We start from the raw sequence: 27599 nt of genomic DNA, 5'->3' as shown, positions 1-27599 counted from the left end.
CCCAATCCAATTAAACAGAGGTAAATAGAAGGAAGAATTTTACAGAGCACCATCATCACATTTTTTCTTAATGAAAAACAGCATAATTGCGGGTTACACAGCTCCTTAATCTCACATTAAATCTAATAGATTGCTGACTTATACAGAGCATGGCAGTCCTAGCTTTCTATATTGCTGTGCTTAATTTTAGGTCATTATCCTTTATTATGTCACTTGTAATCCTTAAAGCCCATGATTGTGTCTGGTTATTTGGCAAGGATTGTACTTGGCAATACAGGGATTCTACTAAGAGTGATGATTTAATTGAAAGATATAGTGTGATTAGATGTTGAGAGAATTACATATGTTGCTTTTCTTTTGTAATTGGCTAGTTTCTTATAAGTATTTCCTTCAACATTGTTTAAAATCACTATTTAGTTTTAGGACTCTGCCAAAAAAAAAAAAGGCTTTCACAACTGAAAGACAAGTAGCTTATTGTTACAGGAATTTATCCATATGCTATTAAAATAGCCAATTCAAATAAAATTGTGGCTCATCCACAAACTGGGTAACTGTAGTCAAGTCACTTAATCTTTCTGTGTCTCAGTTTCCTCATCTACAAAATAGTAATAACAGTAATAATGATTAATAGTAATAATTCTACCGAATGCATGGATTGTTGTTACAATTAAATGAGTTAAAACATGCCAAGGTAGAATGTAGACTAGTGGTTAGAAAGCAGTAGGTAAATAAATCTGATATTATTACTGTTATTATATATGTCCTTGCTTAGAAATGTGTATAAATGGCAATAAGATGCTTAGCCTTCAGATCAAGGTACTTAATTTTACTATCAATATAGTAATATTTAAGATTTCTCAGTCCTAATAAAAGAAATATTTTAAATAGTTATATAATCTTGAACTTCACTTAAAATTGTAGAACTCTAGAAGATAATGTTAGTGACTCATTTAAAAAAATAGTTTAAGGGGACATGTGGGTTTGTATACATTTGATGATATCTATAACCAAAAAAATCCCACACAAAGTCATCTGTAATTCTGAGGAAAGAAGTAAAACTGGTTTCTCATAACTCAGGGAAACCATTCACAGATCTTTCAGCTTTACTTATGCATAATCCTTGATTGCCAGGCTTTTTACTGGTTCCCATTCACATATGTTTTAAGAATGTGCCAGGGGCTTCCCTGGTGGCGCAGTGGTTGAGAGTCCGCCTGCCGATGCTGGGGACATGGGTTCGTGCCCCAGTCCGGGAAGATCCCACATGCTGCGCAGCGGCTGGTCCCGTGAGCCATGGCCGCTGAGCCTGTGCGTCCAGAGACTGTGCTCCGCAACGGGAGAGGCCACAACAGTGAGAGGCCCGCTTACCGCAAAAAAAAAGAAAAAGAAAAAGAATGTGCCAGTATTGAAATTAAAAGTCTAATCTAACTCAGTTCCACCTAAGACAGAAACATTACTGGATGGTGGTCATTTGATGGAGTACAAAACTAAAACATAGAAATAGTGGTTTCCTTGCTACTGACTCTCTCCTTCTCTCTTATTTCTAGGGTAGATAGCACCATAAAATACCATATAAAATAATAATAACAATAAAACAACTCTTTCCCTTGAAAATTAGGTTAAACCATGAAAAAAGCACGTGCATATCCATCTTAATCACAAAGTTGAAAACAAGTATATATTTCAATTCATTATTAGGTTCCATAAACATAAATCATAAAATTTTATTTTTAAATGCAAGGTACGATAAATTAAGATTATTTTATATTCAACTTTGGCCATAGCTAAAAACATATCTAATTCGAGCTAGATATTTTCACTGCTGCTCTCCCTGCCCCTATACATACAGCAGATCACAAAGTTGATCAGATCTCTACATGGTTGATTCCTCTGTAAAGGTAGTTGAAATAACTGGATCAGAGACTTTGTGATTGGCAAGATCTTAGCAAGTACATTTAGGTATTAATATGAACTTAGTGACATTAGCAATATTACAAATTTGAGCAAAGTTCAAAATAGAAATCAAATAAGAAGTGGGTCAAGTTACTCACAAAGGAAAGAAAATCATATTGTAGTAAGATTTTGATGACAACACTTCACCCCAGAAAATGTAGGAGAAAGATGTTTTTAAAATTCAGGGAAAGAAAAATTTGAGCTAAGCATTTCTATCCAGCAAAACTATCTTTAACTATAAAGGCTTCAAGCTGATATGGGCATGCAATAAGAAATATTATTCCAACTATTATTCCCATAAACTTTTCCTAAGGAATCTACCAGAGAACACTTTAGATAACCAGCATAATTGAAGAGATATCTGCATAAGAACAGGAGGTAAGCACTAAATATACATTTTCATGTAGGACTGAGGCTAAGTGATGGTTACAGAAATATGACTATATGCTCTGACAATGCACAGATAGAACTATGAAAAATAGAGGGGATTGGAAGGATATGGAGACTGCATAAAAAGCAAGATGAGCTCACTGATTACATTATAAGTATTACTTGGGATTAAAGAATATTATTTCAAATTAGATGCTGGGAGAGAGGAAGCCAAAATGTTACTAGCAAAGTTATTTCAATATTTCTCATAGCTGAGAACCAATCAACAATGGCAAAAAAAAAGTATTATATAAAAGTATTAGCATAAAGGTAAGCATTGGAACAAAAAAATAAACATTCCCAAATACTCCCCGACTCCTCCCCACCAAAATAAGGCAGAGAGAGAAGAAGAGAGATTTTGAAGAAAATCAAATAAAACAAACTACATAGTGAAAGCATATGTACAATTTCATATATTTGTGTGTATGCACAAATTTACCAACAGTATCAGTAAATATTAATGGCCTTAACTTATTAGAAGAAAAGATAATCGGATTGGCTAACAAAGTCAAATCTAACACTGTGTTGTATGAGATACACTGAGAACAGAGATTAAGAAGGATTCAAAATAAAAGGGTGGACAGGATATAAATATATAAAAAGAAACCTGCGGTCAAAGTATTACTGAATATGGTAAAATGCAAATCAAAGAACGTTAAATAAGAACTCAAAGAAGAGTATTTTTATGATGCTAAAAGCTACAATTCACAATAAAGTTATTTCAACTATGTATATAGGCACATAATAACACAGCCATTTTAATAAAGCAGAGACTACAGGAAGTGCAAAGAGAAACATAAACTAATAATAGACAACTTTAACATACCTCTCGCAATCGAAGACAGATGATAGAGACAAACTGACACAACTAAGTCAATAAGGTGGATCTAAAAATCAAAGTCTGAATGCCAATAATAGCATACCTTCTTTCTAAGTGCACATGAAACATTCATGAAAATTGCCCACATTTTAAACCCCAAAGTAAGTCCTACAATAGTCCAAGGAATAGAATTAGCACAGACCATATTCTCTGATCACGATACAATAAAAGTAGAAATTAATATCAAAAAGCAAAAAGATCTTTCCACCTGGAAATTTCAAAACATATTACTAAATAACTCTTGGTTCAAAAGGGAATATGGGGCTTCCCTGGTGGCACAGTGGTTGAGAGTCCGCCTGCCAACGCAGGGGACACGGGTTCGTGCCCCGGTCCGTGAAGATCCCACGTGCCGCGGAGCAGCTGGGCCCATGAGCCATGGCCGCTGAGCCTGCGCGTCCGGAGCCTGTACTCCGCAATGGGAGAGGCCACAGCAGTGACAGGCCCACGTACCGCAAAAAAAAAAAAAAAAAAAAAAGGGAATATGGTACAGAATTGCAGAACTTTTTCAAAATTACAATAATGAGAACATAACAGAATCCATGAAATGAATGCATAATTAATCCAGCTGTGAACGGACATTTTATAACATTAAAATCTGATTAATAGAAGTGAAAGTGGATTAAATAGTCAACTCAAAAGGTAGATAAAGAACAATAAAGTAAACCAAAAGAAATCCAGAGGAAAGAATTAATAAATGTAATGAGTGAGAAACCGCTAAAACGGAACCAGGAAAGAAATCAAAAAGCTATTTTTAAAAAACTAACCAATAAAACCAACAAACTACTAACAAATCTGTTCAAGAAGGAAAAATTCATGAACGTACAAAATCAAAATGAAAGAGGAGAAATAGCTGTCAATAGACAGGAAATTTGTTAAAGTCATAAGAGATGATGGTACTCAACTCTAAACAAATTAATCAGAAAATCTAAATTAAACCAGTAATTTTATGGAAAAATTGGTAGTGATCAAGAGGGTAAATGGACAATTACCATAGCAGAAATAGGGAAAGAAAACTCATTTGACAAAATCTAACACCCATTTATGTAAACACACTTAGTAAAATAGAGTTGTTGGATATTTATTTAATATGATACACCTCAGCCTCAAAGTCAGTTTCCTACTTAGTGTAGAAGCACCAGTGACTTTCTCATCAAAGCAAGGAAAACAATAACTATTTTCAACTACTATCTAACGTTGTGTTGGAAGTATTCATCAATGCAGTTAGCCAAATGAAAACAATTATAGACACATCAACTGGAAAGGAAGAAGGAAAATCTTTTTTTTTTAATGGAAAATACAATTACATATCTGGAAAACTCAAAGAATCTATGGAAAAATAATTTCAATCAAAAAGAGAATTTAGTAAAGTAGTATGGCATATATATATATATATATATAAATTGTCTTTAAAAATACAAACAAAACCAGTTAGAAGATATAATGAAAAAGAAGGCTTTATTTACAATAATTACAAAAATAAGAAATATCCAAATTTTATATGAGGAAAACTCTAAAGCACTCTTAAAAGATACAAAGGTAGATTTGGACAAACAGCAAGATGTACTTTATTCTTGTAAGGAAAAACTTTGAATAAGTAATTGAATTATTTAACTCTCTGAATCTAGTCCTATGACATAATGATATTAAAAAAAAAAGTTTAGGGATGTTAAGTCACAGAGATTCCTTTTTAGAGGGAGAACATGGCCTTAGATCTGAACTTATGAGTTGGTGTTCACTATACCTTCAGCCTCCCAAGGATTATAATTATCACATGAGAAAATAGACAATTAAAAAATATATATACAGCTTTTAAGCATAAAATTGAAACAGAGTGGGTATTTTCATTAAAATGTCTACAAATGATTTCTGCTAGGATTGAGTTACCTGAATAGTTCATGCTGTAATACTGCAGAATAATTGAAGCATTACTATTATGATACCATTCATTCCATATAGAATGAGTGCTGACTGAATGCCAAGTCCTATACAAGGTGCTGGGTGCACAGTGGTGATCAGTCTCTGCATTTCAGCGGTAATCTCTGTACTTAGGTTTCAGCGGTTCTAAGCACTAAACATTGATCGTTTACTAGGATACTCACTATAGTGTAAAATGGCAGGCTGAAAACTCAGACGCAGAGCAGACAGAACAAAGAATGTCCAAAATTTCTTTGCATCAAGAACTGCATTAGTCTCTACTGAATGCTGTGCGTGGAATGAATGGATTTCACCCACTTCTTCTGCCCTTGCCCCATTCAGCTTAAAGTTCTGAGCCTCAGAAGATTAATTGATTGGTTGAGTGAATGGCGCTTGCCCACTCTTTGGCCATTCTGTGGTAATGATAGAGGAATTGATCCAGTGGTAGGTGCTCCAGGCATGCCTATGGCATCTGAAGCAGGAGGACAAATGAATTTATTGTCTTTGCAAAAATGCACAGAACAAAATGGGGTGCTTTCATGGCAGCAATGAATGTTGGGCAGCAAAAAAAAACAACAAATGTCACTGATTTCCCAAGGTTGATATGATAAGCTGTATGACTTCTTTGTAACTGACCATTTGGATTTGTCTGCTGTATGAATCTATACTGAATCTGAGGCCACATTATGCAGTGAAAACTGACAAGTATAAAATTGATCATAGGGCATTCATCAGTTCTGCTCACTCCCTATAGTAGTTTAGAGCGATGTGCTAATCATCTCCTACCTAAATAAAGTAGAATATGTTAGCATCACACCATATCCCTGACCTTCCTTCTAAATGTACCTGTGGTAAGATATCTCTCATATGTTAGACTTCCCAAATAGAATAGAAATAGCCAGTGCCACCTTCCTCCTGTGGAATAAGCAGAAAAGGCCTTATGTGAAGACTAGAACTCTGTGATGCAGTGTGCTTAGTTTCCATCATATGCCAGGTTTGGAATTCCTGATGTGCATCTGGACCATGTGCAGAATTTCGGCTGACTTCAAAGAAAGTGATTTTGAGGAGAGAGAGTTAGTCACCGAAAAGAGAAAGCAAGGCATTAATCTTTGACAAGCTCCATTTACTAATTTATAAAGGCAATGGGAATTGGGGTGAGGTGAAAAAGTAAGCACTGAAGGAACCATCTGAAGTGAATGTTAATCATTTTCTGACCATGTCATGAACTGTGCTTTTTTGGGGAAACGTGTATAGCTTGATTGTAAAACATTACATATTGTTCGGTAGTTTATAACTGATTATAAGATTCAAAAAAAGCCAGTTCTGGGTACTTAAAAATGGAAGAGCCATTTGCTGGAAGGGATTTGTAAGTCATAGGTAGTTACAGAAGACATTTTTAGGATTCAGAATTAACATAGAGATATTAGCATATGGAGAGCAATGCAAATAGTTCTTACATTTGTGTGTTCATCTTCTTAATACCAACACAGAGAAGGCTGGGAATGATGGGCAAGAAGCTCTAGAAAGAATCTGGGGAAACTTAGGGAAGAAAGAGAACCAACAGCTGAGCCCTGAGCATACAGAACACATACACATCTAGGTAAGAACAGTTTACATGGAAGTTAGGTATGTATGACATTATTTATTCTTAGGGATTTTATTTCATTCAACATTGTATTTATTCAATATTTTATTCATTCAACAATTTACATATTTGGGAGACCTTAGTAAATCAGATACTATCCAAGGTGCTGGGAGGAGAAAACAATAAAAAGATAGGCATGGTTGATGTCCTCATAGATCTTACAGTTTAACAGGGAAGAGACTGAACAAGGAATTACCATCACGTGATAAAGGTCACGCTGTGTGAGTACAGAATGGTTTTGGAACATGTAACAAGGGGAATGGCAAGACCATTTTGTTTCTTAAGATAACTAGAATGCAGCAGATAGACTCTTTAAAAATTAGGAAGTCAAAAAAATTATTAAGTCAGTTCTCAGAAGGTTTGGTTTTTGCCACATATATGTATATATATATATATATATATTTTATACATATCATGTCCTTTAATCCTTAAATCAACCCTGCCAAGTAGGTACATATTTCTCCACTTATCAAGAAGGAAATTTAAACTTAAGGTACTGAAAGTAGCAGACTCTACTCACACACATCATAATAGCTATATAAACATAAAAAAGTATAAATAATTACTAATTACATGTGAAAGTAATTACTAATTACACATGAAAATAAGTGATCTGAAAGAAAATCACAGGGTACTATGAAAATGGATAATGAAGTAAATATAAGGAAGCTTGGAGGCCAGAGATGGCCTGTTTAAGGAAGCAACCTGTAAAGTAAGACCTGAAGAAAGGGTAGAAATTAGGTGAAGAAAGGGTAGAAATTAGGTGAAAAATGGGTGATGGGAAAGATCACGGGTTGAATGAGCACCCTGCCAAAGTTTTTAAAAAGTCCTGAGGCAGGGAGCAGCTTGGCCCAGTCTAGGAATTGGGAGAAGGCCGGCATGCTTGAAACACAGAAAATGGGAAAGCAACTGGCAAGGACTGAAGCTAGAGAGACATAGGGATCAAACCATAAGCCTAATAGAACTCATTAAGGATTTTGTGTCATATCCTAACTGCAATGAGAAGACATCAAAATAATTTATGCAGGGAGTGGCAGGGTTAGATTTACATTTTGAAAAGATCATTCTGACTGCTGTGTAAAAAATAGCTAGAGGGGAGATCTGATCAAACCCACTCTCCACCTTCCTCTTTCCAGCACCTTCTCTGGGGAAAGTGCCTTTAAGCAACTATGTGCAGAGTACAGAGATGAGTACAGGGAGAAAGTCATATCTCCCTTTCTAGGGTATAAATGGACATAATTTTTTTTACCATAAATTTGTTTCCCTGTACAAACATGTAATTATAATGCTATATTCAAATCAAACTAAAAAATCAGGATTCCATTTATGAATCATAGAGTCACCATATAAAAACAATTACTTTAAGATTCAAACAGTAGGTATCTGGACAAAGAAAGGAAACCAGAGGTGGAAATTCCCTTGAAGAGGATTCTGCTAATGAAAGGCACCAATGAAGGGAGTGGTAAAAAATAGATACAGGGTGGTAATTCAGATACGGAAGAAATTCAGATATGGAAGAAGACACAGAATAGACACACACACACACACACACACACACACACACACACACAGACATGCACACACATAATCTGCTGGGCAGGAAGCTTCTGACCTATCTGGCAGTTGCTCTCCATTTAATATCACAGTCCTGTGAGGTCAGGGTGGGGAAGGGAGGAAGTGAAGTGACCACCTGGCCATCTGCTGCTGAGCATATTTTTATTTATTTATTTTTTGCGGTATGCGGGCCTCTCACTGTTGTGGCCTCTCCCGTTGCGGAGCACAGGCTCCGGACGTGCAGGCCCAGCGGCCATGGCTCACGGGCCCAGCCGCTCCGCGGCATGTGGGATCTTCCCCGACTGGGGCACGAATCCCCTGCATCGGCCGGCGGACTCTCAACCACTGCGCCACCAGGGAAGCCCTGCTGCTGAGCATATTGAGAGAAAGGACAGAGTGTGGTTGTTTGGAATGTCCCATAAGTGTCACCTGACATTTTTAGACTATCCCCAAATGAATTGTTCTACATCTATCTCTGTGTTTGTGTGTGTATACACTACTATGTATAAATACACAAAGACACAGAGTCAGTAGCAGGTAATTTCATAATGATGACAAAGCTATATATTCAAGACTAGAGTTGTAACTTTATCTGTATAGTATATTAATGCCTCACTGGGCTCATGAATGCCACATATTCTCCACTATTTGTTTACTGGCTTGTCAGCGTTATTCATCATACACTGTGTCACAAAGCACATGGTCACATCACATATGTCTGCTCCAAGGGCAGCACCAATGTGGCCTTTCACTTTCTGTTTTATAAAAGATAAAATCATTCCTTAGGAACATTGTCTATTTGCACAACTACACAATCTGCTATTAAAGGAGTCTCAATTATCTGCAAAATAGCTTGTTAAATGTTTATAGTTACTTTTATAGTGTAGTGCTAGATGCTCAGATAATTTCAAATCTATTCTCTATTTGAGTGGGTTTTAAACTGCTTCTCTTTCCTTATGCTTTATGAGATGAGACATAGAAAATAACAAAGTGGTTTATAAAACTCTTTTTCTTGGATGATGAAAAACCTGTGTAATACAGAATGCTCCCAAACATCCTCTGAGTTGGAAGGCATGCTACATATCTGTCTGTCACTTAATTTTTCTTCCTGAAACAAATATTAACCAGTAAAAATCTAACACCATTTGATTTCACCCTCTTTTGCTTTGGAAATATATAATATGATTATCCAAACTCAGAGAGAGTCAGTATGGTGTGTTCTAGTTTCTGTGGAGTACAGAAGCCCCACAGGAAGTGGTGGAATTCCAAATGTGGGCTGAGAGGTTCAAATCACAGCCAAGAAAATGACTTCAGCCAGTGTCAACAGTCAGTATCATTTAAATCTCTAGATATGAAAAAAAGAAAAATTGAAACTAATGGCTTTCTTTTGAGGAATTTCCACAGCCAATGATTCAGAATATTACATTTTTAGATAGGTGAAGGGAATATCATAGCCCAGTAGAAGGGAGAAGTAATTTTATTATCTGGCAGGGTAGTGGCTTCATCATTAAAAAATTCAGCCAACTAGAATACAACATCCTTTGACCTAGCAGATAAAAGGTCAGAAAGCAATTTTGAATAATAAATGAGACCTGTTGACCTCATGACCCAAATCTGGCAGGGTCAGTGTTTCCCCTTTCACCAGATGCTGATGGCAGACACACATACAGAGACAGCTCAGCTAATGAGCTGCCTCAACCCAGGCTGTAGGTGCTGCAGTATTTTCATGTTATGTAGCATGAAAGAGAGAATAGGTTTTTAAAGCTGTTGTGTTATGTAAAGAGATATTTATAGAAATATTTCTATTGTTGCTTTTAAGAAGGCTCCTTTCCTGGTTTTTAAGGATTCTATTTAGTTGTAAAATTTAGTAGAAACCTAAGTATTGGCCAATTTTTCCTTCTAATTCTGATTTCCTTTATTATTTTAGCACTAGAAAAAAAGTTCTTTTGCTATATTTATTTTATTTGTATTATCAGTAAGGTGATTTCAAAAGAATTTTCTGAATATAGGAATGAGCCTACTTATCTCTAAAGATGTGACTTTTGCCCTTTGTTTTGCTGCAAATAGTCCTCGTATTTAGATAAGGGATTGAGATATACACAGTATTAAGCTGATATAGTTATTAGTTAAAATGTTTAAGCTTATTTGGATGACACAGTGATCTAATCTAGAAATTTTAAAAATTCAACAAAAATAAAAACAGAAATATGGCTTCAAACTAAACTATTCATCCTTATGACTTTAATGTTTAAAATTTTCAGCATTGCTTTTGGGAAAAATCAGTTCTTATAAAGTCAGCCTGGTAAATGCTTGCATTATTTTAATAAATATCCTTTAATATGTCTTGTTTTGACATCCTTAAGAACAGGCACAGTGCATTTAATTTGTGTTTACTTGGTATTCTTTTAAATAAAAAAATGTCAGGAGTCTGGCCAAGTTCCAGTTTAGCTAATTACATTTATCTTACTAGGTTTCCTTTCAGCTTTCAATTGAAAATGATATTCTTCTTCACTCTTCATATTAAACTCTTGCCAATTTGTGAATTGCAGAAGGGCCACTTAGTAAAAATAATATTATCTCCCCTTGTAGTAATATAACACAGGTGAGTAGGAAGTGTTTTGAGCCAATTTTTTTGTTATTTACTATAAAGTGGGGGAAAAAAACCTTAACAATGGAGGGTTTGGAGACAACCTCACCACAAATTCATCGCAATTCCCCATATCTGCCAAAAATAGAAAGGCAAAATGGCAGCCAAAGCTAGTTGTTATTTAATTGGTTTCAAGCTTATTCAACTTGATTCAACTGAATAAATACATATTGAACACTTTTGATATGCAGGGTCTTCACAAAGCCTCCTTGTGTTACGTGAAAACATTTTCTTTTGTGCATATTGAACTTTTCTACAAAGTTGCAAACTTTCCACAGTAAAAGCACATGACCTAGATTTATGGTGGGGACATATTCTAATTAATAATATAAAATACTACTGCTATATAGGCATGCACACGAAGGAAAGGGGATGAGTTGACAGGATTGAGGAGAATAAAATGACACCTGGTGAGTATTGTGAAGCACTTCTTCGTCCCATTAAAGCACTTCACATTTATTTTCATTTTAGCCTCACTGCAACCTCATGTGATATTTGCAGTTGTGTGCTGATAAATGTTTAACAATCTGCTCTAAAAAACAAACAACCAAAACCCTCATTTGTACCATTTGCTCATTTTTATGGTGTGAATACTCCCACCATAACTAGCTTCAAGGAACCAAGTGATGTCACTAATCATGGAGCCAGGAAGAGGTGCAAACAGTTGGCTCTCATGAGCTGGTGGTAGCTGGCTCCATCACATCACTGGATATAGGACAGATATTAACATTTTCGTTTTGGAGTTTAGAAAACTGATGTGAAGATATTAAGGGATTGATTTGAGATGGAGAGGTAAAAAAAAAAAAACAGCAGGGTTGATACTAGATGACTTTTACTACCAGATTCTGAGTTTTTCTCCCTTTTCCATACTGTGAAGCCAGTTATGACAAAAAAGAAAGAAAAGTGCCAGAAGGGTAAGGAAACTGCATACTGACACAGAGGCCTCAGTGCAGATACAGGCACAAAGAAAAGAAACGTGTGAGATAAAGATACAGACACAGAGGAGAGAACAGTAGAGAGAGCTGGGGAAAGATGGAAAAGGTAGGGGGAGAGAAGCAGAGAAATAGTCATCTGAGATTGTATACCAAATGAAAATTTAGGGTAGAGGTGTAGGGCAGGAAGGAGGCAAATGGTCCAATCCACTTACTCAAAAGCAAAGCAAAGCAAAATAAAACCATTTTAACAGGACAATAATTAAATTTGTTTTTATCTGGCAGAAGTGTAAAACAAATCTGGTACCAAAATGGCTTTGTTTAGTAGATTTTGAACTACTAAATGGAGCTTTGTTTAGATTTTGAAGAACAGTGAAGAGGATTCCACATTAAATGTCAAGAGCAGGGCTGAGGAACCTCTGGCAATTGACTTAATTTTATCTGGGCAATAAGGCAGATTAAAGATAATATCCTGATTTATTCCTGTAATTAGTAAAAGGCCAGGTATAGTTGAAGGTTTTCGGCTATAATATATAAAATATCACAAGTAGGGGCTATCATTCCATAACATTTTCACCTCTCTCTTTTTAGGTGTATATTAGTTTTTCCCTTTTGGCTCATTTGCCATTTTCCCACTTTTACTCTTCCTCTAATTCATACTTTATTAAATATATTTCTCACTTGTGGTATTCTCTGTAGTTTTCTAATCCATGTTAATATAACTACAAACCACCTAATATTTCATATTCCTCTCAGCTCTCCCAGACTTCCACCTTATCACCCACAAAGCAAATAAATTAAAACGAGGTTTAGTTTGTTTTCATTCAAACCACTTATTCGATTATTTTGCTGGATCCATAATATGCAATTTAAAAAAAGTGTTATCAAAAAATTTCACAATTTGTATGGAAACACAAAAGACCCTGAATAGCCAAAGCAATCTTGATAAAGAAAAACAGAGCTGGAGGAATCAGGCTCCCTGACTTCAGACTATACTACTAAGCTAAAGTAATCAAGACAGTATGGTACTGGCACAAAAACAGAAATATATATCAATGGAACAGGATAGAAAGCCCAGAGATAAACCCACATACATATGGTCACCTTATCTTTGATAAAGGAGGCAAGAATATACAATGGAGAAAAGACAGCCTCTTCAATAAGTGGTGCTGGGAAAACTGGATAGCTACATGTAAAAGAATGAAATTAGAACACTCCCTAACACCATACACAAAAATAAACTCAAAAAGGATTTATAAACCTAAATGCAAGGCCAGACACTATAAAACTCTTAGAGCAAAACATAGGCAGAACACTCTATGACATAAATCACAGCAAGATCCTTTTTGACCCACCTCCTAGGGAAATGGAAATAAAAACAAAAATAAACAAATGGGACCTAATGAAACTTAAAAGCTTTTGCACAGCAAAGGAAACCATAAACAAGAAGAAAAGACAACCCTCAGAATGGGAGAAAATATTTGCAAATGAAGCAACTGTCAGTGGATTCATCTCCAAAATATATAAGCAGCTCATGCAGCTCAATATCAAAAAAACAAACAGCTCAATCCAAAAATGGGTGGAAGACCTAAATAGACATTTCTCCAAAGAAGATATACAGATTGCCCACAAACACATGAAAGAATGCTCAACATCACTAATCATTAGAGAAATGCAAATCAAAACCACAATGAGGTATCACCTCACACCAGTCAGGATGGCCATCATCAAAAAATCTACAAACAATAAATGCTGGAGCAGATGTGGAGAAAAGGGAACACTCTTGCACTGTTGGTGGGAATGTAAATTGATACAGCCACTATGGAGAACAGTATGGAGGTTCCTTAAAAATCTACAAATAGAACTACCATATGACCCAGCAATCCCACTACAGGGCATATACCCTGAGAAAACCATAATTCAAAAAGAGTCATGTACCAAAACGTTCATTGCAGCTCTATTTACAATAACCAGGACATGGAAGCAACCTAAGTGTCCACTGACAGATGAATGGATAAAGAAAATGTGGCACATATATACAATAGAATATTACTCAGCCATAAAAAGAAACAAAACTGAGTTATTTGTAGTGAGGTGGTTGGACGATGGACGTAGAGACTGTCATACAGATTGAAGTAAGTCAGAAAGAGAAAAACAAATACCATATGCTAACACATACATATGGAATCTAAAAAAAAAAAGAAAAATGGTTCTGAAGAACCTAGGGGCAGGACAGGAATAATGATGCAGACATAGAGAATGGACTTGAGGACATGGGGAGGGGGAAGGGGAAGCTGGGACAAAGTGAGAGAGTGGCATGGATATATTACACTACCAAATGTAAAATGGATAACTAGTGGGAAGCAGCCACATAGCACAGGGAGATCAGCTCGGTGCTTTGTGTCCACCTAGAGGGGTGGGATAGGGAGGGTGGGAGGGAGACGTAAGAGGGAGGAGATAATGGGATATATGTATATGTATAGCTAATTCACTTTTTCATAGAGCAGAAACTAACACAGCATTGTAAAGCAATTATACTCCAATAAAGATGTTAAAAAAAATGTTTTCCATCCCTTAGTGATAGTATTACTTTGCAAAGAAGACAAGTGGTTTTGCATCCATTACCTAAAAGTCTTATAGTACTCCTTCAGAAAAAAAAGGGCTATTATTTTTAATTTACAAATTAAGGGAAGGCAAAAAACATGAGGTAATTTTCTTTATCATATAGCGAAATGAACTGAGCCTTGAATCTGTTTCTCTATTATTATCCTATGATATCTTTCACTATAATACACTGTTTCAAAATCAAAATATACAGTAAATATTTAAACACATTTTCTTTAAAGATAAATGGGTCAGAATATATTCTATCATTTCTCTATGGAGAAAACAAGTAATAATTCTCTCCTCTACTTGCCAACGTAAATGTTTAACAAAGGCATAATGAAGAGACAATGTATAAGTGAGGCTCATACAATATCCGTCTCTTGAAGAAAATATTTTACTAGTAGTTAAATAATGACAGTGAGTAAATTAACATTAGTGTGAGTAAATTAATATTAGTGTGAGTAAATTAACATTAGTGTGAGGATATGGGTTATGGTGATGAAACCATTTAAACTTTTCAGCATAGGAAAACACTTTAAGATAGAGTACTGTTTTTAGAACTAAGGGTTTAGGTTCCCATCTTCATTTTAGGTTTTGTTATTTATTATTTTTATTGCAAAGAAGTCACTTTTTTTCCTAATCTGGTACTTCACAGAATTCACATATGTGTTTCTAGAGGCATTAGGGTCTGGAAATCAGCAAGGGTGACATTCAGCAGTGTTCCTGTACATGGATGGATGGAACTGACTTATCAACTGTCACCTATATCACCCAAATCATCCATGTGAAGAAGGCTGACTTGGCACCTAGCTGGCAATTATCTGATGAACCCAGCCCAGTAAACTGCCTAGACTGATAAAAGTTCAAAGAATAAGTAAAAATGCATTGGGAAATCATAGAGAATACTTTCTGATGATTCAAAATGCAATATCTTGACTGGATTCAATTCACAACAGCAGGCCAAACAAGCCATCTAAAATAAGACAAAAAATACAGACTGCTATAATGGATATTCTACAACATGGTTCAAAACATAGCATAAATCAGGTCTTTGGAAAAAATTAATTATTGGTATAAAATATGCTGAACACATGTAGAAAAGTTACTAACGTCATATAATATATATCACCCATACAACACAATAAAAATGTATACATATACTAAACACACACAATAACCTGAACGAAGACATCAAGGTTATTAGAGAAACAAGGAAAAGGAGTTTCCCTCTCAGTAGGTCAAAAAGAAAAGAGGAATAAAAGATCCATTGACAGTAGGAATCTGACTTCAACAATTAAACAATGGGTATTGCCAAAGTTGCCTAGGCCAGAATAAGAAACTGCAGTTTAAAAGGTAATTTACTTTACTAACTTTTAGTATATCAGGCTATCCAGGGAGCTTAGATGCCACGAGGGAATGCCGCAGCAGTCAGAGCAAAATGAACAATTATAGTGTCATTATACTTAGTTTTCTAACGTTAGGGAGTTCTTTCCTGTTTTCCATGGCTCCATGGAAGGAGCCACGCTGTGTTCAGCATTCATTCAATTTTTCTGAACTGTCAGATTATCTTGGGGAAACAAATTTCCTGATGCCTTTAGTACAATAATAAGAGCATCTCAAGTAGGAAGCACTATATGTAAACTTATTTTGCATCAGCTTCAGGGTCAATTAGACATTAAGATGGCTAAGAGTTCCATCTCACATGCCACATCCAACAACATTATAGTGACAGCTAGAAGGATATGTCCAGAAGATTTCTAATGCTGTATCTAGACCCAACAAGAAACAACGCCTTGATCAATCAGCAACGTCTGCTGTAAACTAGGAATGAAGAAGAGGAAGCTTCTGTGATCTCATCTAATGAGATCTGGGCTGGGGTGAAGAGATACCCAGCACTGTGAACCTGGGGAAATGGCTATTGACCATCCTGAGGCTCAGTTTCCTTACCTTTAAATGAAGGGGGTGCTACTAGTGCTGGGATAATTTACTAGCACCTAATATTTGTATAGCAATATTACAATTCAAAAAAATGTTATATAAATATTAATTTCTTGTATCATTATTATTAGTTTCTAGACAAAGAAACTAAAGCTCAAGGAGGCTAACCAAGGTAATACAAATAGTGGTACAGGGACTCAAGCATTAGTTTTCATCTAATTAACATGCTGCCTCATACATATAAAAATATACATTTCTACGGACATGATAACAATATTTCCTACCTCACACCGCCAGATTGTCCAGTCCTAATCTCCTGATTCCTCCCCCTAGGGGATCCCATCCCTTGCCCACAGGATGGAGCACTAATCTATCATGGCAGCCTTTCTTTTTTTTTTTTTTTTAACATCTTTATTGGAGTATAATTGCTTTACAGTGTTGTGTTAGTTTCTGCTGTATAAAAAAGTGAATCAGCTATACATATACACATATCCCCATATCCCTGCCCTCTCCCTCCTACCCTCCTTATCCCACCCCTCTAGGTGGTCACAAAGCACTGAGCTGATCTCCCTGTGCTATGCAACTGCTTCCCACTAGCTATCTATTTTACATGTGGTAGTGTATATATGTCAATGCCACTCTCTCACTCCATCCCAGCTTACCCTTCCCCCTCCCCGTGTCCTCAAGTCCATTCTCTATGTCTGCATCATTATTCCTGTACTGCCCCTAGATTCATCAGAACCATTTTTTTTTTTACTTTTTTTTTTTTTTGCGGTACGTGGGACTCTCACTGTTGTGGCCTCTCCCGTTGTGGAGCATAGGCTCTGGACGCGCAGGCTCAGCGGCCATGGCTCACGGGCCCAGCCACTCCACGGCATGTGGGATCTTCCCAGACCGGGGCACGAACCCGTGTCCCCCGCATTGGCAGGCGGACTCTCAACCACTGCGCCAACAGGGAAGCCCAGAAACATTTTTTTTTAGATTCCATATATATGTGTTAGCATATGGTATTTGTTTTTCTCTTTCTGACTTACTTCACTCTGTATGACAGACTCTAGGTCCATCCACCTCACTACATATAACTCAATTTCATTTCTTTTTATGGCTGAGTAATATTCCATTGTATATATGTGCCACATCGTCTTTATCCATTCATCTGTTGATGGACACTTAGTTTGCTTCCACATTCTGGCTATTGTAGATAGTGCTGCAACGAACATTGTAGTACATGACTCTTTTTGAAGTATGGTTTTCTCAGGGTATATGATGGCAGCCTTTCTTGCTGAGCCCAGACACAGTGTGAGACTCTTCAACACATCACTGCTGGAGCCACAACCAGTTGATAGGTTCTCACTTAAGAGAGACCAATCTCCTGGCCTTCTCCAACAATGAGCCACAGCCAAACCTTGAAGCTCGGAAGACAAGGTGAAGCAGAAGATGCTTTCCTCCTTGAGATCCTGTTGTCTGCTTTGTGGGTCCTGAGAACAAATGAGCTGAACCATAATGCTGTCATTGAAAAGCATTAGAGGAAGCAGTTTATTACCTTTGTTGAGGCTGACTTGAACAAATAGACATCCTTGGTATATAAACTTGAAGATAGAAAATGCTTCCAGAGTCTTCCCTATTGTAGGATTATATGGAATAGTGGCTAAAAATGACGTCTTCCCTGTTGATGATGAAATAGTAGCAATGGTAGAACTATGAAGAAGTGGGTAGAGCTCAGGTCAAGAGGCCAATCCATTGTCTTTCCACAGTCATTGACTGACACAGTTCCACTTCTACCATAGATGTGTTCTGGAATCTATCACACAGTCTATATTAGAAATCTATTATAGACATCAATATTGATTTTAATGTTTTATCCAATGTTAGTAGCAAACAATTATCCTATAATGTTATGTCCTTAATTTTCCACATTTTGAACATTATCCATGACATATTTAATCCCAGATTACCTCTTCCTGTCACCTAGCAGTTTTTTGCAATTTCTCCAGTAGATACCAACTATTCAAGCTAAACCAAGTTAGACGAATAGAATAAGGTAGCCCTGAATTTAAAGAAAAAAGCAAAAACAAATTCTGAAAAAAAGAATGGCTATAAAATAATTCTATGTATCAAATTTCATTAGACAATTGAAACCTAATTAAATATTATTCCATAGATACTACTCTCTATCTCTGATCTTTAGGGAAATGACTTAGGGGTGGAGTGAAGGAAGAACAGGATTATTTGATTACCTCTCAAAATGATGATTTAGCAATTCAACATTCCATTAAAATATGTTTAATGGAATGTTGAATTGATTTCCTAATTTATAAATTCAAAAAAGTTAAAGTCTACACACTACATTGCTGTATACGAGAAGACCTTGTAATACATTCCAAAACCTTACATAGATGCTTTCCTGATTTTATGTGCAACTTCTTCCTCCAATTGAGCCAATGAGTAAAGCTAGCTTTTTCTGATTCACAGTAGTAAATGGCACCTGCCTTTTGATTTCGTTTCTGTGACGGGATTTTTTTTTTTTACTGTGAAGCAAGAAAATGGCTTCAGAATAAAAGTTTCTTAATGAGACTTTTTTCTTGCCTTTCAAAAAATAGGACGTTCTACTTTTTACTTCCTCTATTTGCATACTTAAAATATGTCTGATTTTTATTAAATCCACTTTCTTGAAGAGTTAGAATCTCAGGCATGCAGATAAGCAGTTATCACTTTGGTTTATCGATGTCTGAATCAAACCAAGCATTTAGTCAACAGAAATATAACCAAAAGGCAATAGCAACCTTAAATGGGTATTTACTTATAACTTGTTAGTGTATTTTTTCTTCTTGAATGTTAACACTTTTTTTTAGGGTTGAAAGACATGGACTACTGTCATGGTATTTCCTTTTTCTTTTAGCCAAGGGCTAGAAAAAAGAAATACTTTTCATTCCCAATATGAACAACCTTTAATGATGACAAATACATGTATTTTTTAAAGTACAATGAAAGTTTAAGAAAAAGCGTACAGGTTTTCCTTTCTTTTTAAAATATGTTTTTAAAGATTAGGTGAAGATCAGCCTCCCTAATAGACTCTTATTTTTCCTTATAGTATCTGTAGGAAAAGCTCATTTGCAGACAGCTGCAATATGAGCTTCCTTTCCTTGCCCTGTCATTGACCTCCAACCTGATCTGAAAGAACTACCTTCTTTCAAAATGAGAAGTTATTCATTTACCATAATAGCTCTATTCTGGGCCTCCTTAGCAGAAACTGGCAATTGTGCCCAAATAAGAAGGTTTTATGATCCTGACTACTGTTCTTACACAAGAGGACAAAACCACTGGGAAATTTCTGTTCTGACAGCCACAGTAGGCAGCCATAACGTTGGTGTTTAAAACTATGGCTGATGTGCAGCGGTCACAAAAAGAGAAGAAAATTCATTAGGAGTTTGCACTTGTTCTGGTTATATACTAGGTTTTGCCAATTATGTTCTCTTAACTTGACAGCTTATTCATTGAGCAAGAGCTGCTACATTAGAAGTTAGCTGACAGTCGGCTATGTGCAACTTTAAAATAAAACCACTTTATGAAGAAATGTGAGAAACATAAATGATAAGCCTATTGGATAATCACTACAAATAAATAAAAAGCCTTTGATACAAGCAATTAGTCACAAGCATTATAAGTTGAAATGCAGTCCAGTGTTAAAGAGACAGTTTAGAAGCTCATGGCACATTTATCACAGCTCCACAGACAAGTTATTGAGCTGTCTGTGAAAAAACAGAGCCAAACAGGAAAGCTTTCAGCAGCAAGCAGTGGTTGAGGCCCTTGATTGATAGAGCTAGATGATGCAAAGCTGTCTGATGGCTTTCTGCAAAATAAAGTGAAGGAACTCAAGGTCTTTCATGGTGCTCTCTGACCACAGATGAACAGCTACTTTATTACGGCTCAGATTGAGGTTGCACCTTGCTCCATAGTCTGCCACTTTCTGATGCACATGGTTGACTTGACCAACCAGCCATCGTATTTAACATACAGTCTGCCATCTTCACTTTTTTTAAAAAAGGTTTACTATAAAGTGTAAGGTCGGATCTTAACAAACGGCACCGCGAAACAGAGGAAAGCTTCAAGTGAGCTTTATTAGGGAGCGCTCCCGGGCGAGGTTCACTGGTCCGAAAGGGGCCAGAGAAGTCGCACCCGGGCGAGGGCTGGGCAAGATTTTATAGGGGAAAGGGGTGTGGTGAATCTGGGAGGGCGCAGGGTATTCCTTATTTGGTGGTCTTTTCGGGTATCCTGGGGGACCGTTAGTCCCGCCCCTCGAAAGGCGGGAAGGCTGGGCCGGGTGCAAAGTCCCCAGGTCAGTTTCTGGAACTGGGTGGTCCGGAATGTCTCCAGGTCAGTTTCTGGAATTGGGTGGTCCGGAGAGTTTCGGACTGATGCAACCTGTGAATCTGATTGTGTTCCCCTGCCTCGGGCCAGTTGGCCTTACATAAAGTACAGAAGATTGAACTGGTTAAAAGCTCCGATTCTTTACTTGTCCTTACCAGCAACTCTTTTAACCACAGTGATATAAAGGAAGAATGTTAAGGTAGGCTTCCCATGCTGACCCACTGCTTTCTTCATGCACATGTAATTCCAGAGAGTCGCAAGCAAGGAAGCTCAGTACCATGACCCCAATTTACAAGCTGATATTTTCCCCCAAGAATCAAGATGCTTCATTTATTCTTATTTTCACTGTGCTTTAAAATAGGGAATGGATTTTAGATAGGGCAAGGACACTCTCGGTAGTCTTAAGAAAAGGCCATCAACTTTGCAGTTGCTTTTTAGTAGGTTTCAGTGACTGAAATTTGTTTTGTTAAGGAATTTAACAGGAAATAGTAAAATGCTCTGATCTTCATCCCTAGCTTGATTCTTGTCAACTAAACTTATTAATATCAAAATAATCATTCTCCATTCTTTTAGAGTTATTCTTATTTATGTGTCCTCTAGAGAGAGAGAGATTGAGTGAGTGAGTGAGGAGAGAGAGACTTGCTCTAGAATCATTTTATTTTTTATTTATTTATTTTTTTTGTGGTACGCGGGCCTCTCACTGTTGTGTCCTCTCCTGTCGCGGAGCACAGGCTCCGGACACGCAGGCTCAGCGGCCATGGCTCACAGGCCCAGCCGCTCCGCGGCATGTGGGATCTTCCCGGACTGGGGAGCGAACCCGTGTCCCCTGCATCGGCAGGCGGACTCTCAACCACTGCGCCACCAGGGAAGCCCTAGAATCATTTTAAAAGGCTATATATTCTTCTACACTTTCTTTATACATCATTCTCAAATAGAGTTCACTCTCTAAAGATATTATTACCATATTCCTTTATGTGAGATTAGAACTTTAAAAATCTTCAAGTTCTATTTCTTTATTGGCATTTTAGAGTTGTATTATTTAATTTTGAGTATCATAAATGGCATTATTTAGAACACTTGGATTTCTATCTTTAATAAATGAATAGACTGATATAGCACATTAAACAAAAAGGACTTCATCTGAAATTAATTCTGATAAGAATATATTCATTTCTAAAACTTAAGTTTGTAACCAAAACCTAAATTAGACCTCTTCTCCTCCAAAAAATTAGGAATTTTGTAAAAATTGTACCCTATCTTTAAATTGCCTGAGAAAGAAAACAAAGATATTGAAAGCTATTAATCTGTTCAGAACAAAATTCATATCCCAAATATAAAAATATAAAGCAAAGTAAGTACAAAACATAATGAAAGTATAACCTAGTTTTACTTTGTGTAAAACTGTCAGCAATGTGAGTATTCCACATAAAACAAATACATGCTTTGCTGCATTCTGGCTCTAGTATTTCTTCTTATAGCCAAACGGGAAAAATGGTTTGGTTCTCCCTAGGAATCTGCGTATTTCCCCAATACCTGAATTCCTTGTTAATCAGAGTACCTGTCACCTACTGAATTCTTAGACTATCTCAGCCCTCACCCCACAAAAGTAAGAACTATGCATTTTAACAAGTTCCCTGGGTGATTTGTATGCGCAATCACGCTTGAAAAGCCCTGCTTTAATACAGTAATTCTCAATCCTGTCTGCATTTTAGGTTCACCTGAGGATCTCTTAAAAAATAGAGATACCAGACTTCCTCTATAGACCAATTAAATCAGCATTTCTGACAAGAGGGTCTAAGCACCACTAAAACTCCACCATTCCAGTCAAAAGCTATATAGCCGGTTGTGTTTGTCTTTTTCAGCAGCTACTAGGAAGCTCAAGTAGTCACATGAATCTTCTTAGTTAAATTATAATATATTTTCTTTTAATTTCAGTCTTACTGAGATATAATTGACAAAATTGAAAGATATTCAATTGTGGTACATTGTGGTGATTCGATATTCCTATCCATTGTGAAAGGACTCCCACCATCTAATTAATTAACTCATCCATCACCTCACATATTTATTTTTTTTCTTTTGCTTTCTTTCTTTTCTTTTTTGGTGAGAACATTTAAGTTCTACTTTCTTAGCAAATTTCAATTGTACAATACAGTGTTATCAACTATAGCCACCATATTCTACATTAGCTCTTCAGACCTTATTCATCTTACAACTGAAGGTTTATACACTTTTACCAACTTCTCCCTGTCCCCCCTCCCATACGCCCCAGCCCCTGTCAAACACTCTTCTACCCTAAGAGTTTGACTTTCTTTTTAAGTTTCCACATAGAAGTGATATTAAGCAGTATTTGTCTTTCTCTGTTTGTCTTATTTCAATTGCTTAATACCCTCAAGGTTCATCCATGTTGTCATGAATGAGGCATATATAGTATTTATCATCATTTTATATTAAGAGCAGTTAGTTAAAAAGTAATATACACATATCTTACGCTAGTCGCTACACTAAGCTTTTTCTTATACATTTTTTTCACTTAGCTCTCAAAGCGATGCTATTTTTCCCATTTTACATATAAGCAAACTGAGAGTAGGAGGAGCTGAATAAATTGGTCAATGTCAGATAGCTCACTGGTAGCAGCACATCCAGGAATCAAAACACCTGTGTCTGACTACAGAGCTTACACGCTTAAACCTATTTGTGTATTTGATTCTTGCAGCTTTTCTCAACCTGTAAAATAGTTTTCTCTTAACTGCCATCTCTCTTCCTGAGACACACACACATACACACATACACATACGTCTTACAATTTTTTGATTCCTAGCTTTGGCTTAGACCCTAGAATGATGAGTGACCCTCAGACTTTAGCGTGAGTTAGAATCATTTGGGGAGATTATTAAAACACAGGCTGCTGATTCAGTAAGCTTTCGGTGGGGGCCCCAAGAATTTGTATTTCTAAGGAGATCCCAGGTGACACTGATGCTGCTGGACCATGCTTTAAACATCGCTAGGCTGCATTAATTGTAATGAATCTTATGTTACCTGTCTTCATTATGAGCTTCCTCAAATCATTTATGTAAATAGAAAAGGGTACGTATAGATAAAAATAGGTAAGAAAGGACAAAGGGATGATGATATATAAACTGTGTTAATTAGAATTGATAATAAAATAAAACTTCAAGTAAGAAGTGATTTCTTAACCCCTGTTGCAAACCCTTCCCAAGAGATAAATGGACTTCAGCATTCTTTTCTCTAAGTAGTTAAAATTAGACTTGGTGTGTGATGGCAGGCAATGCAAGTATTCTAAAAGTCAAAGAACCTTACATTATGACATTGTTTAGAAAGAAAATGAGCAATTATGAACAGTTTTAAGGTCTACTATGCATTGTGTTCTCTAAGTTACTTAAATCATATCAAGATATATTTAATTATTCCATGAGATATTTTGCTTGAAGTTATAAATTACAGTGTCTGAAACAATAAAAAGCAAGGGAATATTATTGAGTTTATCACAGTGATTTATGCTCTTATTGCAAAATTGACAATTTAAGATATACACTTGGTTTTTCATCATCACTTACAAAAAAAATTTTCCACACCACAGAATAGTAGCTAGGAAGATGCCCCTAATTATTTGTGTTGGATATTGGTCAGATGAGATTCAGAAAACTTTATTTACATGGATTCATTTTGGCAAAGACAAATCTTCAGAAGTTTATGATTTAAAGTTAACAAGCAGACTAATTTATTAAATTGGAAATTAGGCATAGAAAATATGAAATTATTTTAACAGCCTCTTTTTTTCTGACCTGAGTAAAGTTTAAAGGAAACAAATTGGCATATTTTACTTACAACTTCAGTGACACATGTACTTTATTTCAGCTATTAAAATAAAGAAAAGCAAGATCTGCCTGTTATAACAAAGTATTTTTAAAATATTCATTAACACCCAGGTGTGAGGTGGAGCTGTTTGATCTAGTAATGGGAATGTCAGCTGGAACGCAATTCTTAGGATTTTTTTTTAAATATGAAATACTGTTCCTGCACAAAGTTGGTTGGATGACATAAAGAGCACAGGCTTGCCTATCACACTGATTACTTGATATAATAGTAAGCAAGCTTAAGTGAACTGTGTGTCTTCAGTCTTTCCAATCACTTAGGGATGGGCATCACAGCTAGCCATCCATCATCTCTGGCCTGAAACATACGGTGTATCAGCAATCTTGGGCTGACCTAAATGATAGTAAAAGCCGCTATGCTGTTCACAATAAGAAATTGTTGTCCACTGAATTACAGGTTTGTGATTAGATTGCTAACATGGCCAACTTGATGTATAAGTGAAGTGTCCAGGGAAGATATTCTTTAGGGTCTTCTAAAGATTAATTTATACCCTTGAAATGTAGACCAATCACAGAGTCAAAAAATATGTCAAGGTATTTTTCTTGTAGGAAGAAAGCCCAGCCGTTATAACAGTCAATTTATTTCTGGCACCGGTATCTGCAACAGAATTTAATAAACCAGGTGTCTAATGGCTATCATCTTGGCATGGCTAGAATTGTCTAACACGATAATTATTTGGGGGGGAAGTAAAATTCACACAGAGGAGTAGTTATATACTATTATTAATATAAACCTGAAATGTCAACTTCCTCATAATTTAAATTTTTACATTAAAAAATTAAATCTGTGCAAATGTCTATCTAAAATTTCTAGTTGTATGCTATGCTCTTATATCTCAGAACTGTCTAAAGATATCAAGCAAATTACCTGATAGACATGCTATATATTATGTATTTCTTTTGCATTCTTTCCTAAGATTAAGAGAACTAGAACTTAAAATTTAACTTTAAAGAAATTATTCCCAGGTCAACTACACAGCCCAAAAGAAGACAGGCAAAGGAAATAGGAGGCCTGGCTTTGACTCCAGTTCTGTGTCTAAGTGTGCCTTAGATAAGCTGCTCTTACCATCAGTATCTATATTTGGTATTATAAAAATGATATTTGCTGGTCTAACCAAAGATCTATTCAGGAGAATGGCATTCATTCCTTCAGCATTTACTGAACACCCCTATTTTCCAACCCCTCTCCTAAGGTGCATAAAATTATGAAGACACAAGTCCTGCTGATACCCTAGTAGAAGGAGACTAGAAAACAGGCAAGTGCAATACAAAACATTGTGCAGAAAAACCAAGCAGGCATTTATGAAAAATGAAAATTCTGGGTCAACAGATCTAGAGGTGGGCTCAGGTACATATGTTTTTAACATGTACTTAGATAGTCAATGGTCTACAACAGAATTTTCCAAGTGCACAGAGTAAGTGCTGAGTACTTTGGAGGTATATAGGAAAAACATCTGAGTCAATCTTAACAGCCCAGAAAAGGTTTTGGGAAATGAGGTAGAGAAATTGAAACTTCACAGGCATAATCTAGGCACAATGGAGGGAGGAGAGGGGAACGTGTTCCCAGCAAGGGAACTGCATGAGAAAGAGAGCACATGGGGACCTTAGGCAGCTTTCTTTAGAAAACTTGAGGCTGAGACAAGGGATGCATTTGAAGAAGTTGGAAGGAGCCTATCACGAAGGACATATGTTTCTAGTATTAATAATTTATTTTTTGAACACATGTGCATGGGTCAAAATGTGTAAAAAGGATATACAATGAAAAGTTTCCCTTCCATCTTTTCCCCGGCTACTCATTTCTCTTACTGGAAAGAAAAATCCATTAACAGTTTCTGTGTGTCTTTCCATAGGTATTGAATACATATGCAATATTGGATTACTGTGTATTCCTAAAACCCTGTCCCAATAAATTAAAGAATAAGGTATACTACACCCAGCACCTTGCTTTTTGACATAACATATTTTGGAGGTTTGGTCACATCTTATTCATTGTAAATACTGTGTATAGTATTCCATTATATACATACACCATGATTTATTTTACCATCCACCTGCTGATTAACAATTAGCTTGTTTCTAACCTTTTATCTTATAAGCAATGCTGTAAAGAATAAACTTGTACCTAAGTAATTTCAAACACATTCATCTATGCTAAATTCCAAGAAACATATTTTGGAGTCAAGGGGCATTCATATTTAACATGTTGGTAGATTTTGTCAGATTGTTCTTCTTGGGGCTATACTAATTTGCAATCCCATTTGCAAGGTAAGAGAGGACTGTTTTCCTTCTCTTCAAAAAGCAATTTGACCTTTATCTTAAGAACACTGTGAAGTAAATCAAGGGACTTAAAAGGAGTGACTTGATTAGGCTTACATTTTAGAAAGATACACTGCCACTGCAATGTGGAAAATGAATGGATTGGAGTAGGTAAGACCAGAAGCAAGAAGGGTGGGTAGCAATCTTTGCAGCAGTTAGCCAAGAACAGATAACCCAGTATCTATCATGTGGAAAGACAAAGATGTTTTATTGAGCGTATATTATATGCCAGACTCTGTGCTGAGCATGTAGACTGCATTATGTGATTTATTACTTACAACAACACTGATGGATAGCTATTGTTATTTCGGATTTCAGACACACACACACACAAAATAAAACAAACCTGAAGCTTATAAGTTAATTAGTTGTGGATACCATATATATATATGGATACATGTTTATGCAGGCAGTACATAACAAAACTGGGATTCAAATCCAGGCAAGTATTAATTCAAAGCAAGTGCTTTTAACAACTACAATATCATCTTTGGGATGGAGAAAATGTGATGCATTTGGGATT

General features: G+C 36.2%; 1 protein-coding gene across 3 annotated transcripts in view; it reads right to left on the bottom strand.

Annotated features, from left to right (window-relative positions):
* Positions 1-27599, bottom strand: part of WDR72 (WD repeat domain 72) — a 193887-nt gene that overhangs the window by 23156 nt on the left and 143132 nt on the right. The window contains exon 19 of one of the 3 annotated variants that reach the window (XM_089907183.1): positions 15386-17974. The exons of 1 other annotated variant lie outside the window; for it this stretch is intronic. In XM_089907183.1, coding sequence (XP_089763309.1) covers positions 17847-17974 — 128 coding nt within the window. In that variant the 3' untranslated portion in view covers positions 15386-17846. Of the gene's footprint in view, positions 1-15385; positions 18298-27599 lie in introns of those variants that run through there. One more of the 3 variants, XM_089907182.1, reaches the window with a different exon arrangement.

The sequence above is a fragment of the Delphinapterus leucas genome, chromosome 2, assembly GCF_059928025.1.
Source record: "Delphinapterus leucas isolate spDelLeu-1000000601 "Yukka" chromosome 2, BTC_Dleu_Yukka2, whole genome shotgun sequence".
In the NCBI taxonomy this organism is placed as follows: domain Eukaryota; kingdom Metazoa; phylum Chordata; class Mammalia; order Artiodactyla; family Monodontidae; genus Delphinapterus; species Delphinapterus leucas.
This window is presented reverse-complemented; position numbering and strand designations above follow the sequence as displayed.